This window comes from Epinephelus lanceolatus, chromosome 10 (assembly GCF_041903045.1).
Source record: "Epinephelus lanceolatus isolate andai-2023 chromosome 10, ASM4190304v1, whole genome shotgun sequence".
In the NCBI taxonomy this organism is placed as follows: Eukaryota; Metazoa; Chordata; class Actinopteri; order Perciformes; family Serranidae; genus Epinephelus; species Epinephelus lanceolatus.
In genome coordinates, this window is record NC_135743.1 from 3,109,051 (window position 1) to 3,128,395 (window position 19,345).

The 19,345-nt window shown below is 39.6% G+C and overlaps 1 protein-coding gene across 3 annotated transcripts in view; it reads left to right on the plus strand.

The window, feature by feature from the left end:
* atp2c1 (ATPase secretory pathway Ca2+ transporting 1) overlaps positions 1 to 19,345 on the plus strand; it is a 73,358-nt gene that overhangs the window by 31,784 nt on the left and 22,229 nt on the right. For all 3 annotated transcript variants that reach the window (XM_033640552.2, XM_078171292.1, XM_033640551.2), the window contains 8 exons: positions 460 to 576; positions 7,480 to 7,569; positions 10,677 to 10,712; positions 10,937 to 10,998; positions 14,137 to 14,245; positions 18,423 to 18,578; positions 18,844 to 18,912; positions 19,171 to 19,246. In XM_033640552.2, the coding sequence (XP_033496443.2) occupies positions 460 to 576; positions 7,480 to 7,569; positions 10,677 to 10,712; positions 10,937 to 10,998; positions 14,137 to 14,245; positions 18,423 to 18,578; positions 18,844 to 18,912; positions 19,171 to 19,246 (715 nt within the window). The remainder of the gene's footprint in view (positions 1 to 459; positions 577 to 7,479; positions 7,570 to 10,676; positions 10,713 to 10,936; positions 10,999 to 14,136; positions 14,246 to 18,422; positions 18,579 to 18,843; positions 18,913 to 19,170; positions 19,247 to 19,345) is intronic.

Consider the following 19,345-nt stretch of genomic DNA (forward strand, 5'->3'; position numbering starts at 1 on the left):
CAGCTCACGATTAATCATTTATCAGCTTTTTCTTGCTCCAAACTGTCATCTTTATATCAGCCGTAAAATCCACTATCAGTCAGCCTGTAATGCAGATGATGCTGCACTGAATTTGATGCCCAGTAAATCTGTGGCAGGGACACGTACACAGCTGTACCTGTAAAAAACAATAGCCTTATTTAACTTAGCCACAAACTTTGTAAACGGGTGGATTTTTTCTTAGATTTATCTTAAAGCAGCCACCGACATGTTGGTGCTGATAATAATAATAATAATATTCTTTTCTTTTCTTTAATATTTTTAAAAATATTTTTAGTATGAAATTTTCTATTTTATTTGTGTTTCCTGACTGTCACAGTTTTTTTTATATTTACTATATATTTATTGTAATGCACCAAAACACTGAGGCAAATAACTTGTATGTGAAAATGAACCTGTTTGTGTTTGTGATGCCGACAGGCCGACCTGCAGTTGGGTCTGACCCATGAGGAGGTGTGCCGGAGGAGAGCTTACCACGGCTGGAATGAGTTTGACATCAGTGAAGAGGAGCCGCTATGGAAGAAATACATCTTACAGGTAACATATCATCCATCACGCTGAGATTGTGTCTGATACAGGAATGTTCAGTATTTGTTTGTTTTCTGACCATTTAAACATAACCGAGTGTGTCTGACAATAAACTGTGTGTCAGCTCCAGTCTGCAGAATATAGACGGCAGTTTGTCCTCATTTGCTAATCTGACAGTCCACATTTTAACGCTGCTGCTACCTTATCAGAGTCTCAGGAAGCCCTCCACACATCCAGCAGCAGCCTGAACGCAGCTCCGGGATAAAGCCAACGTACTATTTTTATCTTGTGCCTGATAAAATGTCTTGAGGCTCGTCATGTTCCAGTGTGTCATTGATTTGTCACAGCAACACAATGTCAGCTCAGACAGAATACATGTCAAACTGATAATCCAGTTACCAGAACAATACTGTGCTGTTTTATATTAAATATGGTTTATTAATATTTCATGAACACGTTTGTGTCATTCCACCTAAATCCCACATTAGGTTACGTAACAGTTACAACTCTTCGTCGACTTCCAGCAGTTGACAAAAGACACATTTTACACGCTAACAGAGCGCAGAGACCTGTAACATTAAGCTTTTTTTATTTAACATGTTGTTTCGATAATCTGCTGAATTGATAAGAAAAGACAAGACAGTTACAGGAGACGTGACGCAGAAATAAAGGAAGCAAGATTAAATGCATAACTGCCACATTCTTGATCCATTTACACTGATTTTTGAAATTCACTGTGATGATAACTTGAAGATGAAGAATTAAAATATGTAAAGGAAGCTTTAAAATAAATTTAGTGTACTGGTAGTTTAAAACTGGACTTTTTGTCTTATGCTGCAGCAACTAAATGAAAAGTGTTGAATATTACGAGTGATGTTTGCAAATGTTATCTCTTTATTTGTGTGTTATGTTCAAAGGGAAACATGCTTCACCTCCGAAATTTGCAGGTTGAGATTAGAAACAGTTTCATGCTCTGAAAACTGTTTGAAACCCTCCTTACCTTTTTGAAAGTGTAAATTAACTGTATATGTGTGTATGAATACACAAATAACTTAATTTACTTTCAATGTATTACATATTCATTTACATAGTTTTAAGTAAAAAAAAAGAAGTAACAAACATTATTGCATTATCAGCCCCTCCAGGATGTTGCACTGTTGTGACCGCAACAACTGACGCAAATTCAACCAATCACTATAAATTCTGTGTGACTTTTTTATTTTGTCCAGTCACCAAAACGTTTCACATATTTGACTAGTCATCTTATTTTCCCACGAGTCACCAAACTCTCCTCCTTGTTTATGGTTGTGAAGATGCAGGCATATGCAACACCAATGTCTCACATTTACCAACAAAAATTGGCAAAACTTTTTCACTGAAAATCACCGTATCAGAGACGATTTGGCCGATAGCCAATTTATTTTGTTTGTTTTTTATTTTGTTTTTGTTGTTATTCATTCCTGCCTTTGTGCCACACAAAGAAATTTTCATTATAAAAAATAATTTTACAGTTTGAAGGTCATTCAGTCCTTCATTACACAACCTTTGAATGAGCACAAATTCAATCATACACAATTTTGAAACAACTCTTAAAATAACCTTCTTCCACATGAAATAATTACTGCTTCCATAGGATTTTTACTACATACAACAAATCGTGATTCCCTCTAGTTTATATTTTATTAAAAACACTGCTTCTCCTTAAAATGTCTGTATTTATTCAGGCATTTCACTAGATTACATTCAAACACATCATGAGGACGTGATAATTTACCTTCACCTAATACCCATTTCTACATATAGAGCTTGAACACATCATAATGTAACTCAGTGTAACCTCCGTCAGCAGGGTGTGTCCCCTGATGTGTCGACACTGTGTTTACTGTGTCCTTTTGTCATGTCCTTTTGTTCTTGATGACATCCTGTGGAAGATCTCTGTTTGCCTCAAACACGTTTTGAATTGTCCCCACGACGTCAGTATGCTGTCAGTCATCGAGTCCTGCTTTGTTGCTTATGCAGAACTGATGTGACACAACAATTAAACATCGGCCTCTCCCTTCTTTGCTGATAGGCCGATGGCAGTAAACAAGGCGAATATCAGCCGATGCCCTTATGCGATAGATAAATCGGTGCATCCCTCAAATCGAGATGAGTTTGATGAAATATGCATGGTTAGTGATAAAGAAAAACTCAATGTGTGTGATAAAGAAATAGTTTTAGAAAAGTTCCTCAGTCGAAGTCTAAAAATGTTTAAACATGGTGTGAAAACTTTATTCAGCCTTCTCTGTAAGGTCATTAAAAACACTCAGAGCACTGCAGTTTTATTCTCACTCAAACAAGTTGCTTTGGATTTTTAATCATTTATACAAATAAAATTAAAAACAGAACAATTTTGAAATTTCATTGAAAAGAAATGCCTTTAAACATCCCAATATGCGTCACGTTTTTGTTAGAAAAGCTGCTGTGAAATCAGGAGTTTACGGCCGCCATGATTTTAAGAAAAGCCTGGGGAAACTGTTTTATGACAGGGTTCGATTTGATTATAATTTGTTGTTTTTTTTGTATTACACTATTTAATTTTTCAAACAAAAAATAATCACATGCTTTTCAGATTATAGTCTGAAGGATAACATATTACAAAAGGCATTTTGATTTCTTTTCGCTCACATAAATTCCGAAGATAAAATCTTGTTTTTCAGTCCCAACATCATGTTTCGTTTCCTAGTTTGATATTTTTAGGGAAATGTTAAAGACAACGTTCATTCACCTTTTGTGTTAATAGTTAACACTGCAGGAAAACAGGACCAATCAGAGGAGAGGGAGATGAAATGGGACAAAGGTCTGAATTTGACCCCAGGGTGTTGTTTTCCACATATTCACCTTTGACTCTTTAAGATTTAAATGTCATGTATTGTGCACTTGGATGAATCTTTTCCTCATATATGAGGCAAAGTGACCAAAGGACCAAACCAGACAGTCAGAGGAGTTTTTACACCAGGAAACAAACTGAACGCAGGATTCAGAGTGGAGTGGTTAAATAATGGAGGCAGCCTGAGGGAGTTTTTGTTGCTGGTCTGTTTTGTCCACATGAACTTCGACAAGGACAGAAACTGCTGCTGTTGAGCTGAGCAGCCAGAGGAAGGAGGGACGAGAGGAGGGACGAGAAACCTCTGAGAGCAAAACACAGAGGTTAAATATAGAACGCCAGCACGAGAGGAGGAGAGGGAGGGAGGATACAGAGGACAGAAGGAAAGGAAGCGAGGATGAGACAGAAGGCAGAGGAGTGAAGGAAAGGAGAGGAGGTGTTGAATCTTTTCAGCTCCTTGCACACATGAAACCCTCGAGATTTCTGCGTGAACTTGTTTCACTATCAGCCGTAATCTGTCAGGTTCGTTCACACTTAACCTGACAGGCCTGAAAGGTGAGGAGAGGCAGTCTGTCTTTTATTCTATCAACAGGAGGATCCACAGTGTCTCTGCTGCTGATATTCATGTGCAGATTCATGTCTGCATCTGCACAGTAAAACTCTGAGTTTGTGGGCCATGGCGCACTCACAACATAAACCCATCCACACTGAGGAATTAGCCACGCTACAGGTGTGAATTTGGTCCCACAGCTGCTGCCCTGGAGTGTTGATGTGTTGATGCCGAAAAATAAGACCGTGTCGCTAACAGATGGCAGATAAATAACTTATCCAGCAGCTTTGTGGATGAAACAGTGAAGAGTTAAAGTTTTCGCTGCTGCTGTGTTCAGTCGTTCATGTCGATGATGTGGAAACCGGGTCATTTAGATGCTGGAGCTGAAAATAGAGCTGGAACTGTTGGCCTGCTTCACTCAGCAAGCTCCGCCTTCTAGCTATGGATGACTGACACTTGTTTCCGTTTGTCCACACATCATGGAAAACACACACACTTGTTGTTCTGTCTTTATCGAGACCCTCATAGGACAACCAATACCAAGACCCCAAATACAAGTGTATAAACCTTCAAACAGCCCTGTGAGGATGCAGACAAAATGTCCTCACTTTAAAAACATATTTTATCCTTTATTAAACAGGTCGCCTCAGTGAGATCAAGAGACTTGTGCACAAGAATGAACACAATGTTTATATACACCGATCAGCCAAAACTTAAAGGACCTGCCACCAGTGTCTCGGTGCCAGACACCACAGTACACCCCCAGAGGTCCTGTGTCCATGCCTCAACAAGTCAGAGCCAAGTCCGATGCAAGAAAGCTCTGCCGTGGATTGCGGGTACTTCTGGGGTACCAAGAATGCTCCATGGGTTTGGGATCTGGGCAACTGGGAGGCCAGGACGATAGGCCCGTTTCCACTGAAGAAGTTCCTGGTACTGTTTGGGGGCAGGAACTACTACAGGAATGTCCTTTCGCTCGGCCCTCTTAACCGCCGTGCCTCTACTGAGAGAGCGGAGTACGAGGAAGGTTCCTGTAAAGTTACGGGCTCTGGATGTGACGTAATCGTTGCGCGACCATTTACCGGGGCGACGTAGGGACGCCGTTAGCTGTTAGCCGTTAGCGGTGTCTGTAATAACTCAATAAACGGTCCATGAAAAAAATATTTTTTCCAGCGGATGTCTTAGTTACAACATTATTGAGCTAACTGGAGTAGTTTCATGTCGTATCCGACAACGGGAGGCTTTTAACAGATGACGTCCTGATGTTAGCTTTGCTGCTGCTGTCAGCTGTCCCTGTCAGCTGCAGCCACTGATGCTTTCAGACATCATGATTTCCCAAAACTGAATAAATACCACACATATCAACACAAAACTGCTTTGCTAGCTCAATCATGTTGTAACTAAGATATCCGCTGGAAAAAATATTTTTTTCACGGGCCATTTAGTGAGTTTTTTTACATGGCGGTGGAAGCTATATGAACGAGCTAACCCTCGTCTGCTGAGTTTTAAAAATGCCGGCTTTTTGTCGCTTTCTGTTGACGTCACATCCCTCCTTGAGTATATCCAATCAGCACCAAGTAAATCCCCAAGCCCCAGTCAGGAGTCTTGCGGGGCCGTTCTGAGTACCTACTCCGAGGCAGGGACTTGTTTAGCCCCTGTAAAAGTTCCGGAACTCTGGCCTTCGGGGGTGGTTCCTGCGGTGGAGACACGCACCAACGGCCCCGGCCCCGTAAAATTACCCCGAAGTTCCTGCGGTGGAAACGGGCCTGATGTCTTGAGCTCTTTGTCTAAATTCCAGAACAGTTTTTGCAGTGTCGCCATGAGGGGGTGTGCTTAGTCTGTAACAGTGGGTGTTGCATGTCGTGTGGCATCCACATGAACGCCAGGACCAAAGGTTTCCCAACAGATCATTGCACTGTAAGAAAATGATTAATGCAATCGGGCGGCACATTGGTGCAGTGGTTAGCATTTTCGCCTCCCAGCAAGAGGGTTCCCGGTTCGATTCCAGGGTAGGGGGTTTGGACCCCTGGGTGAGGGAGCCCTTCCTCCCACAGTCCAAAGACATGCAGGTTAAGGGTAAACCCTGCCTCTCGCCCAGTGTCAGCCACCCCGTGATCCCAAACAGGATAAGCGAAATGAATGAACCTCACCTGTCAGTGGTTGTAATGTTTTGGCTGATCAGTGTATATACAGTACAAGCATTGACAAACACACAACAATTCACAACACACAGTTTACACACACAGAACAGTGGCTTCACATTGAAAAACAATTACAAGTAGCGTTCAGCATGCTTGAAATCTTAAAAAAACTTTTGAGTTGTCGAAAAGATTTTCCACACTTACATCATACAGTGTTTGATGTTAAGTGCAAAGATGTAAGTGTGTGGAAATGTTTTATACCATTTTGGACTTATCGATGTTTCCAGTATCAAAATAGCTTTTAACAAAATGACTGATTTTATTTTCCCAAAATGTCCCAATTTTCTCAGTGTCCCAAAATGTTCTCACTTTCCCAAACCTAATTTTACAAACTTACTCACCTCCCAAAATGTTAAAAATGACGTCAATATCAAGTGGCTTCGTTCCAAATCACAGTACTGTAATGTCTGACCTCAGTTAATACCTTAAGAAATATTGATATTTCACTGACACCATGGACATAAAATTTTTAACTTTGAACAGACAGATTTAAATTTAGTGGTCAAGGGTCAACGTCACTGTGACCTTGCATCTGCCTCATTTGAATGAAGGCTATATTTCAAGAAACATTTCAGGGAATGTCCTCAAATTTGGCACGAACATCCACTTGGACTCAACAGTGGACAGATGAGAATTTTCTTCGTCAAAGGTCAAAGTCACTGTGACCTTGCATCCATCTCATCTGAGTGAACGCTATATTTCAAGAAGGCTTTGAGAGAATTTCCTCAATTTTGGCACAAACATCCACCTGGACTCAACGATGAACTGATTAGAATTTGGCGGTCACAGGTCAAGGTCTCTTCGACCACCAAAAACATGTTTTTGGCCGTAACTTAAGAATTCATACGCTAACTATGACACAATGTTACACAAATGTCTGACAGGATAAAATAATGAAGTGATGACATTTTACATCCAAAAGGTCAAAGGTCAGCCTCACTGTGACATCATCATGTTTTAACATCATATCTCAGGAACAGAAGGAGAGACATTTGGTCAGATACTGAATTGGTGACTCTAATCTCTAAACTGTGCTGATTGTATAGATCTTCTGTGTGTGAAGCATCTATGTTTTAGAATTTGTAGCGTCTTTACGGTAACATCCCTTTTTGAGTTATTGTCAGCTGTCATGGCAACATATGAGTCTGTACAGATGTGGATGTAAACTGCGACTGCAACTTGACTGGTTCGCGGACGCATACAACCACAAGGCGGTGATTCTGGTGTTGTTTCGTTGCCTCTAACTCAGCTCCCTGATGTCTCTTTCTTTCTTTCTTTCTTTGTCTCGCTCTCTGCAGTTCAAAGACCCTCTCATCCTGTTGCTGTTGGCGTCGGCCGTCATCAGCATTCTCATGCACCAGTTTGATGACGCCATCAGCATCACAGTGGTATGTTACACCTTGCACTAAAATAAAGGCGCACTTCAGTCGTTAATGTCTTTAGTGTTTTTTCTTCTTCCTTGAGAAAACGCCCCAGAGACCTGCAGTTCTTGTAAAGTTATTAATAGACACAGCAGCTTATGGCAGCGTCAGCAGTGGAGAAGATGTAGAAACATGCAGGATATCCGCTGCCTGCGAGTTTGGTAAATTAGATTATATAAAAGTTATTTTTTCTTTTTGGATCCTTGTGGGGGAAAGGTTGTTGCAGCAGTGAATAATTGAATAGATTATGTGCAGGAGAAGAGAAAAGCAGAGAAACATAAAGGAAATATGTCTGATTGTAAAATGTACAACTTAAGTTCTGTTGTGTTGCACAATTTGATGATTCATCATTTCACTGGAGATTGCTTCAGTGTAGTGAAAATGAATTTTGATGTAGAGTAACTACATTTTCAAAGTAGCTTCCCCAACACTGTTGCCAAGTTTTCATGCATGGGAAGTTAGAATTCCCTGGAAGGAGAAGAGGAGGAGGAGGAGGAGGAAGAGAATTTTGGCAAGTACCCGAGGGACTGACAGTAGAGCTGCCTGGGCCCTAATTACGACAGAACACACGTCTAACAGGATAAGATGATGAAGTGATGACATTTTATATCCAAAAGGTCAAAGGTCAGCTCCACCGTGACATCATAATGTTTTTCAAAAACATTTTTCTGGGTATTTTTCAGTGTCATATCTCAGGAGCAGAGGGGGAGGCATTTGGTGAGATACTGAATTGGTGACACTAATCTTAGGAGAGCATCTTAGGGCCAGGTTAGATTTGAAAACGTGTGTGTAGTATCCAAGTATTCATGTTTTAGAATATGGAGCTTCTTTGCAGCAACATCCACATTTGAAGAATTGTCAGCTTTCATGGCTACATATGAGTCTGGACAGGCATGGTTGTAAACTGTAAAAGCATCTTGACTTGTTGGGGAGGCAGACAACCACGAGGCTGTAATTCTAGTTTCCCTTCTTTTCTTATAGAAATTAATGAGAGGCTGCTTTTCCCCCACACACTGCTGACATTTGTCTAAACACAACTGGTCATATGCCAGTGGATTTTCACATAAATGCTCTGTGACCTGACGCAGACAAGACTGTTATGATTAGCTGTAAGTTTCAGAGGCTAAATCTCGGAGGAAAGTGTCACACAGGCTGATTGGCTGATCTGACCCCTGTAGGGAGAGCCCATCTGTGAGGCTGCAGGACAAAGAGTCGTAGTAAACATTGCATCATCTCACTGTTTGAACATGTACTTTAAACGTTTGCACAACTTCCAGGAAGCTTAAAAAGGTTTTACTGAAACAAGGAATGTAATATGCAAACTATCTACAAATATTGATAAACACACAGTTTGTTTGTGGCTTCACTGATTTGTTGTTTATCTAAAGAGTAAATATTAGATACTAGTTTCTGGCTCTTATTACCATGGTCTCTGTGGAGTTTTAGTACGTCAGTCTTTCACATATAGTCACTATAAAAACTTTTTACCCTCATTGAAAGTTTTCATGTTTTCTTGTTTTTCAACACTGACTGAAATTAGATTTAATGTCGCTGTTTTGACGCTGATCAACAGAAAAAGAGCACAAAATATCAAAGTGAAAACAGATCCTTACAAACAGATTTTAATGAATAATGAAATATAAAAAACTTGTTTGCATGAATATTCAGCCCCTCCAAACCAGTACTAATGAGATGCACCATAGCAGCAATTTTTGTCTTAGGTCTGTGCTTAGGTCTGGTCTCTGCTTTCAGAAAAACAAATCGAACCAATTAATAAATAAATAATAAAAATAATTTATTAAAAATGAAGTAGAAATATTTACATTATATGGTAAAAAAAAAATGTATTTTTGTTTTTTTGTTTTTTGTTTTTTTTTTAAATAAATTTGTCATACTTCGAAAATAAAGTCATGGTATTTTGAGAAAGAAATATAAATACTTCATTAACAAAGTCAAAATATTTTGAGGAAAAAGTTGTGCTATTTTTAGAATACAGTCAAAATAATACAAGAGATTTTTTTAATAATAAAGTCCTAATACTTTTAAAATAAAATCATAGGATTTTGAGAAAGAAATATCAATATTTTTTCTTAATAAATTCAAAATATCTTGAAAAAAGATGCACTGTTTTTAGAATACAGTCAAAATATTACAAGAATTTATTTGTAATAATTGAAAATTAAGAAAATTAAAGAAATATGATATTTTGATTTTGACTATTTAAAAAAACAATACTTTCCCTTTTTCTTGTATTTTTTGTACTAAGTTTTCATAGTATTTTGAGAAGAAAGTCAAAATATCACAAGAGAAGATTATTTTTTTAAAAATAAATCTGTAATACTTTTAAAATAAAATCATTGTATTTAGAGAAAGAAATATAAATATTTTGTAATAGAGTCAAAATATTTTGAAAAAGTTGCACCTCTTTTAGAATGCAGTCAAAATATTACAAAAGTTGTTTTAATTTGCAATTCTTCAAAATTAAAGTCATAATATTTTGACATTATAGTAGAAATATTAATGAGGAAAAAAGCTGAAGTAGTTTAAAAAAACAATACTTAAATTTCTTTTCTTGTAATTTTTTTAAAAACTTGATTTCCATAGTATTTTGAGAAGAAAGTAAAAAAACATTACAAAGGCCGTTTTTGGTCCTGCGAAATTTTTTATTTGTTTGTTTTTTGACTATTTCAGTTTTGCTGTGTGAAGCAATTTGGGCGTCATGTTTGTATGAAAGGTGCTATATAAATAACTAAAGCTACAGTTCAAAATATTTTGATAATGAAGTTGTTAAATTCTGAAAATAAAAAAATAGTACGTGAATAGTATAAATATCTGGATAGTAAAGTCATACATTTTTACAACATTTTAATATTTGGTTGTGCTGAGCAGGTGAGGTCAGTCTGTCAGCTTTCACCTCTCGACTACATTAAATGAGACGTAACTCAGTGTCCAGTTTCAGGAGCAGAGAATTTATAAACATCAGCTGTATTAATCACCTGCCCCTCTCTCTCTCTCTCTCTCTCTCTCTCTCTCTCTCTCTCTCTCTCTCGGTCTGTGTTTCTGTCTCGTCACAGGCCATCATCATCGTAGTGACAGTTGCTTTTGTCCAGGTGAGTCTTCTTTATGTCTACGACAACATTTCTTCATTTTTAATGAGCTCATAAACGTTTATGGCCACAAACATAAAAAGATATTTACAGTGTGAATCTTTAAGTAGTCTGCTGCACATTTAGAGTGTGTGTGTGGTTTGAATATATATTTTATACATATATTCATGACTTTCTCACAGTTTTTATAACTCTGTTGATCTGAGTTGTTTGTCGTCTGTGTGTAGGAGTACCGCTCAGAGAAGTCTCTAGAAGAGCTCGGGAAGCTGGTGCCTCCAGAATGTCACTGGTAAAAATTTCATCCTTCCTCCTCCTCCTCCTCCTCTTCCTCTTCTTCTGTGGTTAATACAGCCTTGTTAATGTGATTCAGTCCAGGCCAGCGGTCAGAGCTCACACCGAAGGGTTCAGTTCCCACAGTACACACAGTCCGGTCAGCTGTTTCGCTTTAATGTTTTATATGTAGTTTCACCAGCAGTGCTGCAACCAACCATTATTTAATAGAGAATAGTTCAGTAAACTGATGTCAGTAAATTGCCTGTTTTGTCTCAACAAGATACAATAAAATGTCAGACTTTTAATTTATTTGCTTTATAAAACAGAAAAGCAGCAGATCTTTGAAAAAAAACTGTGCCACAATTTTTTTTTATTCAACAACTAGGATTTGTCCCCAGGTTCATTGTAAACTCTGACTTATCCATGTGACTGTTAAGAAGCAGAAACATAACTTGTTTCTTCATGTGCAACATGTTTGTCTGGAGGTTTAAACTGGTGTCCTCTCACAGAGTTGGTGATTCAAACTAATCTTTGATCTCTGTCAGAGAAAACTGATCTGAGTTCAGACTGTTTACTTACAGCACAGCTACACTCACAGATAACTGAGCCTCCTACCTGCCTGTCAAACACCATCAACCCACAAACCTTCTCCAGTCCGGACTGAGTGGAGTCCTGCGGGGTGAAGCTGTGAAGTCTGCGAGCGGAGCTAGCTGCTAACAGCCACTGCTGCAACTAACAAACTCCACAAATCCATTCAGCAGCTCCACCATCCACAGTCAGACACACACGGCTGATAATTTACTGCTGAATTACAGCTCACAACTCGCACCAACCCAAACATCCTGGTGCAGACTATTTACTGGAGTTTACCAGCCTGTTGCTCATGCTGCATTTGAAAATAATTACAAGCACGGCTGTTCTGACTTTTAATGTCCGATATTTCACCACGAACATTTTTGTCATGTCTTGTCTCGTCAACAAAAACAAAACATAGATTTTGTCTTAATTTTTATTACTAGGGTTTTTGATTTAGCCCGTCATCGTCTCGTTTTCGTCATTGAAAAAAAGTCGCTGTCGAAAATGTTTCTTCGTTGTGTCGCCAACAAAATGAGCACTGATGTGAAGCATCACTTTTAAGATAGCACAGCATGGTATTGTCATGCTTCTTTTCCATACAAATTATGTACAAAAAATGCGGCAAACCTAACTTAAAAAAATAAATAAGGGAAAACAACAACCATTATAATTATTAGTTAAAACATAATAATGATACTTGTATAACATCACCTGCTAAATGTTTTTACCTCCATATCAAAGAGCAACACGAGACCTTTAACAGATCACCAGCCTCACACTCCCTCCTTATCTACCCTGTCCCCACCCACACTCCGCACTGCAACTCACAGATTAGCTCACTTCATCTTTAATGTATTCGTTTGTTTAATGTTTATTTGTTTTGGGACAAACATGTAGCGTAAAACGATGCCACACACTAATTAGCTGTCCCTGTCTCCAGATGGGGTCGGTATAAGATAATGAAAACACAACAGTTCTTATTTTCAGGTGATTATACACTAAACTGAACATACTTATTATATTTCGGTCAATATATCCCCGTAAATCCTTCACACTGGACCTTTAAAGGAAGTCACTGAAGCGAAGGAGCGTTTTCTGAGACGTCTGATGACGACAATTCAGAGACAGAAAATGCTCCTTCAAACAAACTCCTCAGGACTCGATTTACACTTCAAATAACAGCAGAATGAAGGAGCAGCTGGTCCTTCACCTGGCAGAGAGCGAACACACACACACACACACACACACACACACACACACACCTGTAACAGCAGGCCTGTAAGCTGAGAAGGTCTCCTGTTGTGGTTGAACTGTCAGGAATGGATTATAGCTCAGTCTGATTTGTCTGTTTTTTCCACTTCCTTCCTCCATCGCTGTACGCAGTGTTAAAAGTATTGTACTGTCATACTCATCAATATCAATACACCATTAATTATAGCGCTCTCCCTCTTTGGGACAATTTGAAATCAAATGTAAAGTCACACACACACATCCTCAAGTCTCAACTGAAGAGACGTCTTATCTAAAGTGTCAAATAAACCTTCTTTATTTCTAACTGATTTTAAGGTTTCCTTTTGTATCTGCTCTCCTTATTATTGAGCATCAGAATGATGAAGAAAGGTGATTGAAGTGACTTTGAACGTGGCATGGTTGTTGGTGCCAGACGGGCTGGTCTGAGTATTTACTGGGATTTTCACACACAACCATCTCTAGGGTTTACAGAGGATGGTCCCAAAAAGAGCAAATATCCAGTGAGCCAAAATGCCTTGTTGATGCCAGAGGTCAGAGGAGAATGGCCAGACTGGTTCAAGATGATAGAAAGGCAACAGGAAGTCAAATAAGCACTGGTTCCAACCAAGGTGTGCAGAAGAGCATCTCTGAAGCAACAACACATTGTCCAACCTTGAAGCAGATGGGCTACAGCAGCAGAAGACCACACCAGGTGCCACTCCTGTCAGCTAACAACAGGAAACTGAGGCTACAATTCACACGGGTTTTATCACCAAAACTGGACAATAGAAGATTGGAAAAACCACATTCAGATGGAAGCATGGATCCATCCTGCCTTGTATCAACGCTTCAGGCTGCTGCTGGTGGTGTAATGGTGTGGGGGAGATTTTCTTAGTACCAACTGAGCATGGTTTAAACACCACAGCCTACCTGAGTATTGTTGCTGAGCGTGTCCATCCCTTTATGACCACAGTGTACCCATCTTCTGATGGCTACTTCCAGCAGGATAACGCACCATGTCACAAAGCTCACATCATCTCAAACATGACAATGAGTTCACTGTACTCCAATGGCCTCCACAGTCACCAGATCTCAGTCCAATAGAGCACCTTTGGGATGTGCTGGAACGGGAGATTCTCATCATGGATCAACTGTGTGATGTCATCATGTCAATATGGACCAACATCTCTGAGGAATGTTTCCAGCACCTTGTTGAATCTACGACACCAAGAATTAAAAAGGGGGTCCAACCTGGTACTAGCAAGGTGTACCTAATAAAGTGGCTGTTTAGTATATATGCAAATAAAGATCAGTCTGACAATTCAGATTCTCTTTCTTTCTCTCTCAGTATCAGGGAGGGGAACCTGGAGCACATGCTGGCCAGAGAGCTGGTTCCTGGAGACACCGTCTGTCTGTCAGTGGGAGAGAGAGTCCCAGCTGACCTCCGCCTCGTCGAGGTATGCACCAACACACACACACACACACACACACACACACACACACACACACACACACACTGATGTTTAATTATCAACTCAAAGGCCATTGTTAGGTCGTGTTTGTACCAGGCCTCTCCTTTCATTCTCCCGGTGCAGCCTCACTGAGCATGAATATATATTTTTCCAGGAACAAACTGTTCACACTCACACATATACACACACGCTGTCAGCAGAAAGCAGCTCAACGTAACCACAGTACTGGGCTTTATTTTACAGCTCTCATTTCCATGAATTCCCTAGAAAGGCACTGATGTGTAACTGGGGATTCTTTGTCAACTTCCTGGAAGGGACTGTGAAATTTAGTAGTAAAATTAGGGACAATATGTCCACTGTTCAGCTGGTCCACCTCCAGTTAATTCATTTAAATGAAATGCTGGTGTAACCAGAGTCTTTTGGACGGTACACAGCAGGTCAGGTCAGCTCAGCATGCAAAGATGTCAGATTTCTACGAGCAAACAAACAACTCAGTGTCTATAAACTGTGAAGTTTCTGATACATTTGCTTGTGTTTCAATGGAGCCGTCCTTTCAAGGAAATCAACAGGTGGTTATAAACTTCACTTGACCCGTTAAACTCTAATACCTGTCTCCAAACTTTATCTCTATGTTTCCTACAACTGGTACCAGAATACATAATCCTTCATAGGAAACATTATAGGAAGTTACCAGGATATTACAGACCCAAAAAGAAAATGTTTCCGAAACATTTAGAAATGATCACATGCACATGCTAAGTTGAATTAATGTTATTGAGCAGGTAGTGAAGCCAACACAGTGCGACAGCAGTGAAAAACGTACTGTTTATAAACCACACGCAGGATTTATTTAGATATTTTTTAGTTAATTCATCCAGGTTACACGATATCAGCCCAATTATAGCCCGACGTAGCAACATATGGTGTTGTCTTGGATCGTGAATGACAATGAGTGACGTACACGATAATCCATCGTTTAATCTCGTGTAGTGTGTCATAGGAGACGACAACTGATGTCATGTCTAAGTCTAGCATGTTTGATTTTCCTTTTGTCTTCCACGGCTTCTCCCGTCGACTTTGACCAATAGGATCACAGAGCGATCTGCTGCCATGGAAACTGTGCGACAACAACAGCGCAGCCTTTTAGATATTTCCTGTAGGAACGTTAGCACACAGAGTAAAAAGGAAACAGCAGAGGTACTTTATCAACCCGCTGAGTACTGCCATTAGCATCAAGCTAGCAAAGAATGTTCTTTCTTCATAATGGAGGATATTATTATGCCTTTATTTTAACAGGGAGGTCCATTGAGAGCAAGCTCTTTTTCAAGGATGCCCTGCATTGAGCACAATTCAAAATACAGGTCACAACACATCAATGCAATACAAGAGTACATAAGTGTAAAGTGCCAAATATAATAGTAAACCAGACTAAGAATTAGTCTATGATTAAGAAGTTAAAAAGTTCAGAATACATATCACAACACATAATGCAGTAAACGAGTACAGTAATATAAAATGCCGAATAAAATAGACAGCCAGACTAGGAGTAACAAGAACATGACTGAGGAATCAAACTCACAGATAGTGTCTGGGCCTTTACTCAGCACAGCTGCAGAGGCTACCAGCTGCATCTCAAACACACGACATTAGAGACAGGCCCTCATTTATTATTCTGTTTTTAGTTTTAATCCCCTCCCTTTTGTCCTATTACATTTAATGCATTGCGCTGTTATTTCAAACTCAACACTTCCTGTATCTGTTTCAGATTAAAATGATTTTTTTTTTGACTCCACAATTGTCTAATCTGACAAAGTGACTGTTGGAACAGACAAAAAAACCAAAGTAAAGTCATGTCTCTTTCTGTCTGAGGTCACGTTTGTGTCTTAACTCCTTTCCGACATTAAAAAAAACAGTCACAACATCTTTTAACTCTCTGTTGTCACCGGCCAGACTGTAAAGGCGACAGACGAGCGCAGTGCCTCTCTGAAAAGAGAGTTTTTAAAGGTGGACACTCATAAAGGCAGAGAGCTCTGACAAACAGAGTTTAAAGAAACATTCTTCTTTCAAATATTAATACTTATTATTAATAATTAATTTCAGTGTAATGTGAGTGAAAACAGTTTGCATTGGCTGGGTACCTTGAGTCCCACTCACTGGCTTCACTTATATACAAACCCAGGCAGAGTCCAGATTTGCAGTTCAGAACTTGTATTGAAAATGAATAAAGGCAGGGGGTTACAACACAAGCACATGAATGATGTCGTTGTCCACAAGTAACAGGTGGAACAGGTATTGGTGATTGATGACTGATTTGACTGACTGGAAAACAATAGAAAAAAGAGGAGAGGCGTTCACCATAAATGTTGCCCTAATGGCACAGATGAACGACATTAACATTAAACAGTGGTCTCAGTACAGTATTGAAAAGGCTGGAAAAACAAAGTGCTAACAATGCATTAACTGGCAACTGTTACCATGATTATATTCATTAATATTAATTCACCAAGAGCAAAGGAACAACATTAATAGTACAAATCATAACACAAAGCAAAGAAATGGTGACATGACACACAAACCTGTCAGCGTGCCAGTGCGACACATAACAGACAAACTAGATTCAAAGAAGAAACAACAACAGCGTCCTCGTTTCCAGGGGCAACAAGACAATAAAAATGGACTCACATTTAGGCCTGTCACGATATGCGATAAGTCGGTTAATTGCACGGTAAATTTAAAGGGAGACGGTAACTTTTCTGGCTGCGATTAATTGCCATGTTCATGCAAAGACTGGACGACAAGAGCGTTCACTGCCATGCATCGTCTGGCAGCCAGGTGAGTTGGTTCATTAGCGTAATGAATAGAGGGAAAGCTCTTGTCATCGAGTGTCTTTGTCTCTGTGGGGGAGGCGGGGCTATGGGCTACACACACACAATGCGATCTTCGTGAGGGGGAGACGAGGCGGAGAAAAAAGAGAGTTGAGCGTAAGAGAAAGACAGGGAACTTGTTCCTAAACCAAATGCCACAGCATTTATTTATTTATATTTATTATTTATATGTTGTTTTTGGTTGTTGTTTTTTTCAAGTACAATTTTTCATAAGAGACTGAGAGTCCATTTTATTGTTTTTGGTTGTTTGATTTTTTTCCTATTACAGTGCACTTTTTATTAACAGTGACTGAGAGTCTATTTTTTTTGTATTTATAAGGTATTTATTTATGTATTTTGGTATTTTTTCGTGTTATTTCAGATATTTAAATTTTCTTGTTGCATTCGTAAATATTCTTGTTAAATAAATGTTTATTTCTCTTTAAAAGGGTGTACTTGCATCAATATGCCTTTATTATCATTATATAAGTTTAAAAAATGGTCTAAAAACAGCAAAATTACAACAACAATAAAAATTGTCTTAAAAGCACAATATTACGCAATATTATCGCTTATCGCAATAATTTCTGACGCAATTAATCGCCCAGCAAAATTTGTTATCGTGACAGGCGTACTCACATTGGCAGTCACTCATCGGGTCCGTCAATATGTTTGGAGCATTGGACGAGATAGAACACTATGTATCGCAGCCCTCCAACGCTTCCTCCTCACACTAGCTGTATTCAGTGCGCCCCGCGGACCCGGGCAGTTTATCTAGAGAGATTTCTTCACAGTGAGTTTTGTTGCTCAGTATTTACCTTTAAAATTAGTCAGCAATCACCATGAATGACAAGGAAGACCAACTCATATTCTGTTTTAAATGTATCCTGCTCCTGATCTTGGTTGAGCCGTGTGTTTGCTCTCATAAACTTCGTTCTCTAGTTAGAGAATGAGTCAGAGAGTAAACACAGTTATCTAAATGAGGGTTTTCCTTCATCATGAGTACGGATATCGACGCATTTTACTCAGATGATACTCGTTCTTGAAGTACATTATCTTTATTGCTCTTTCATGAGTATGGGTAAACAAGTTTCTGCATTACCAACAACTCTGCCCTTGAAATTACATATGCTGTCTTTCACAAAAGATACTCTTGGGAAGAAAAAGGACATTATCTGTGCAGGGTACTCGTTTCTTCTCTTTCTTCTGTTTGTTCTTGGTTATGTTTTCGGGTAGTTCATTTGATAATTGAATAGAAAAGCGACTACTGTTCACTGACCAGTCACCCACTCTCTCAGGCGACTGACTTGTCTGTGGATGAGTCCAGTCTGACGGGGGAGACCACCCCCTGCTCCAAGTCCACCTACCACCAGCCAGCATCCACCAATGGAGACATCGCCTCCCGCAGCAACATCGCCTTCATGGGAACACTGGTGCGCTGCGGCAGAGCCAAGGTACCTGCAGCATCATCACATTTCTTCTTTCTTAACAATCATAACAATAGTTTTATGATATTTGTTCAGTCAGGCTGTGCACTGTGTACATGTTCTTTCCTTGGTTACATCCTGTTATAAACAACACACACAAACTGGAACAACTCAAAGCAGAAGACACATGTTTAGTCAAACACCTGCGCGTGGCCATGCAGAAAGATAAAACAAATATGAAACCCAAACAGAGTGTCATGTATATTCATATGTGAGCTGCTTGTCTTCTCAGGGCATCGTTATAGGAACCGGAGAGAACTCAGAGTTTGGAGAGGTTTTCAAGATGATGCAAGCAGAAGAGGTAAATTATCCTAATCCTCACTACCACTATGACTACAGGCTTCACTACTACAGCCTCTGCCACTGTCAGGGCGTTCAGTCGCACAGTGGTAACAGCATTTGGGCGTGACCATTTTTTTTGAACAATTCATCTTTCATTTCTGTATCTCCAGCTTTGCTTTGAAGCATTTCAGCCATCAGCATTCACTCTGCATTCTCTCACTGCATCTGCTCATGAACACTTGAGTAAACAAATCTGTTTCCTGTTTGTTGTGTTCAGGCTCCTAAAACACCGCTACAGAAGAGCATGGACCTGCTGGGGAAGCAGCTGTCGCTCTACTCCTTCGGCATCATAGGTTGGTTTGTTTGTTTCGCAGTCATCATCACCGCTGTCAGCCTTCATCCTCAGCATCTCTGTGTTAAGAGTTCATGTTGAGTCTGTGTTTCCTGTGCCG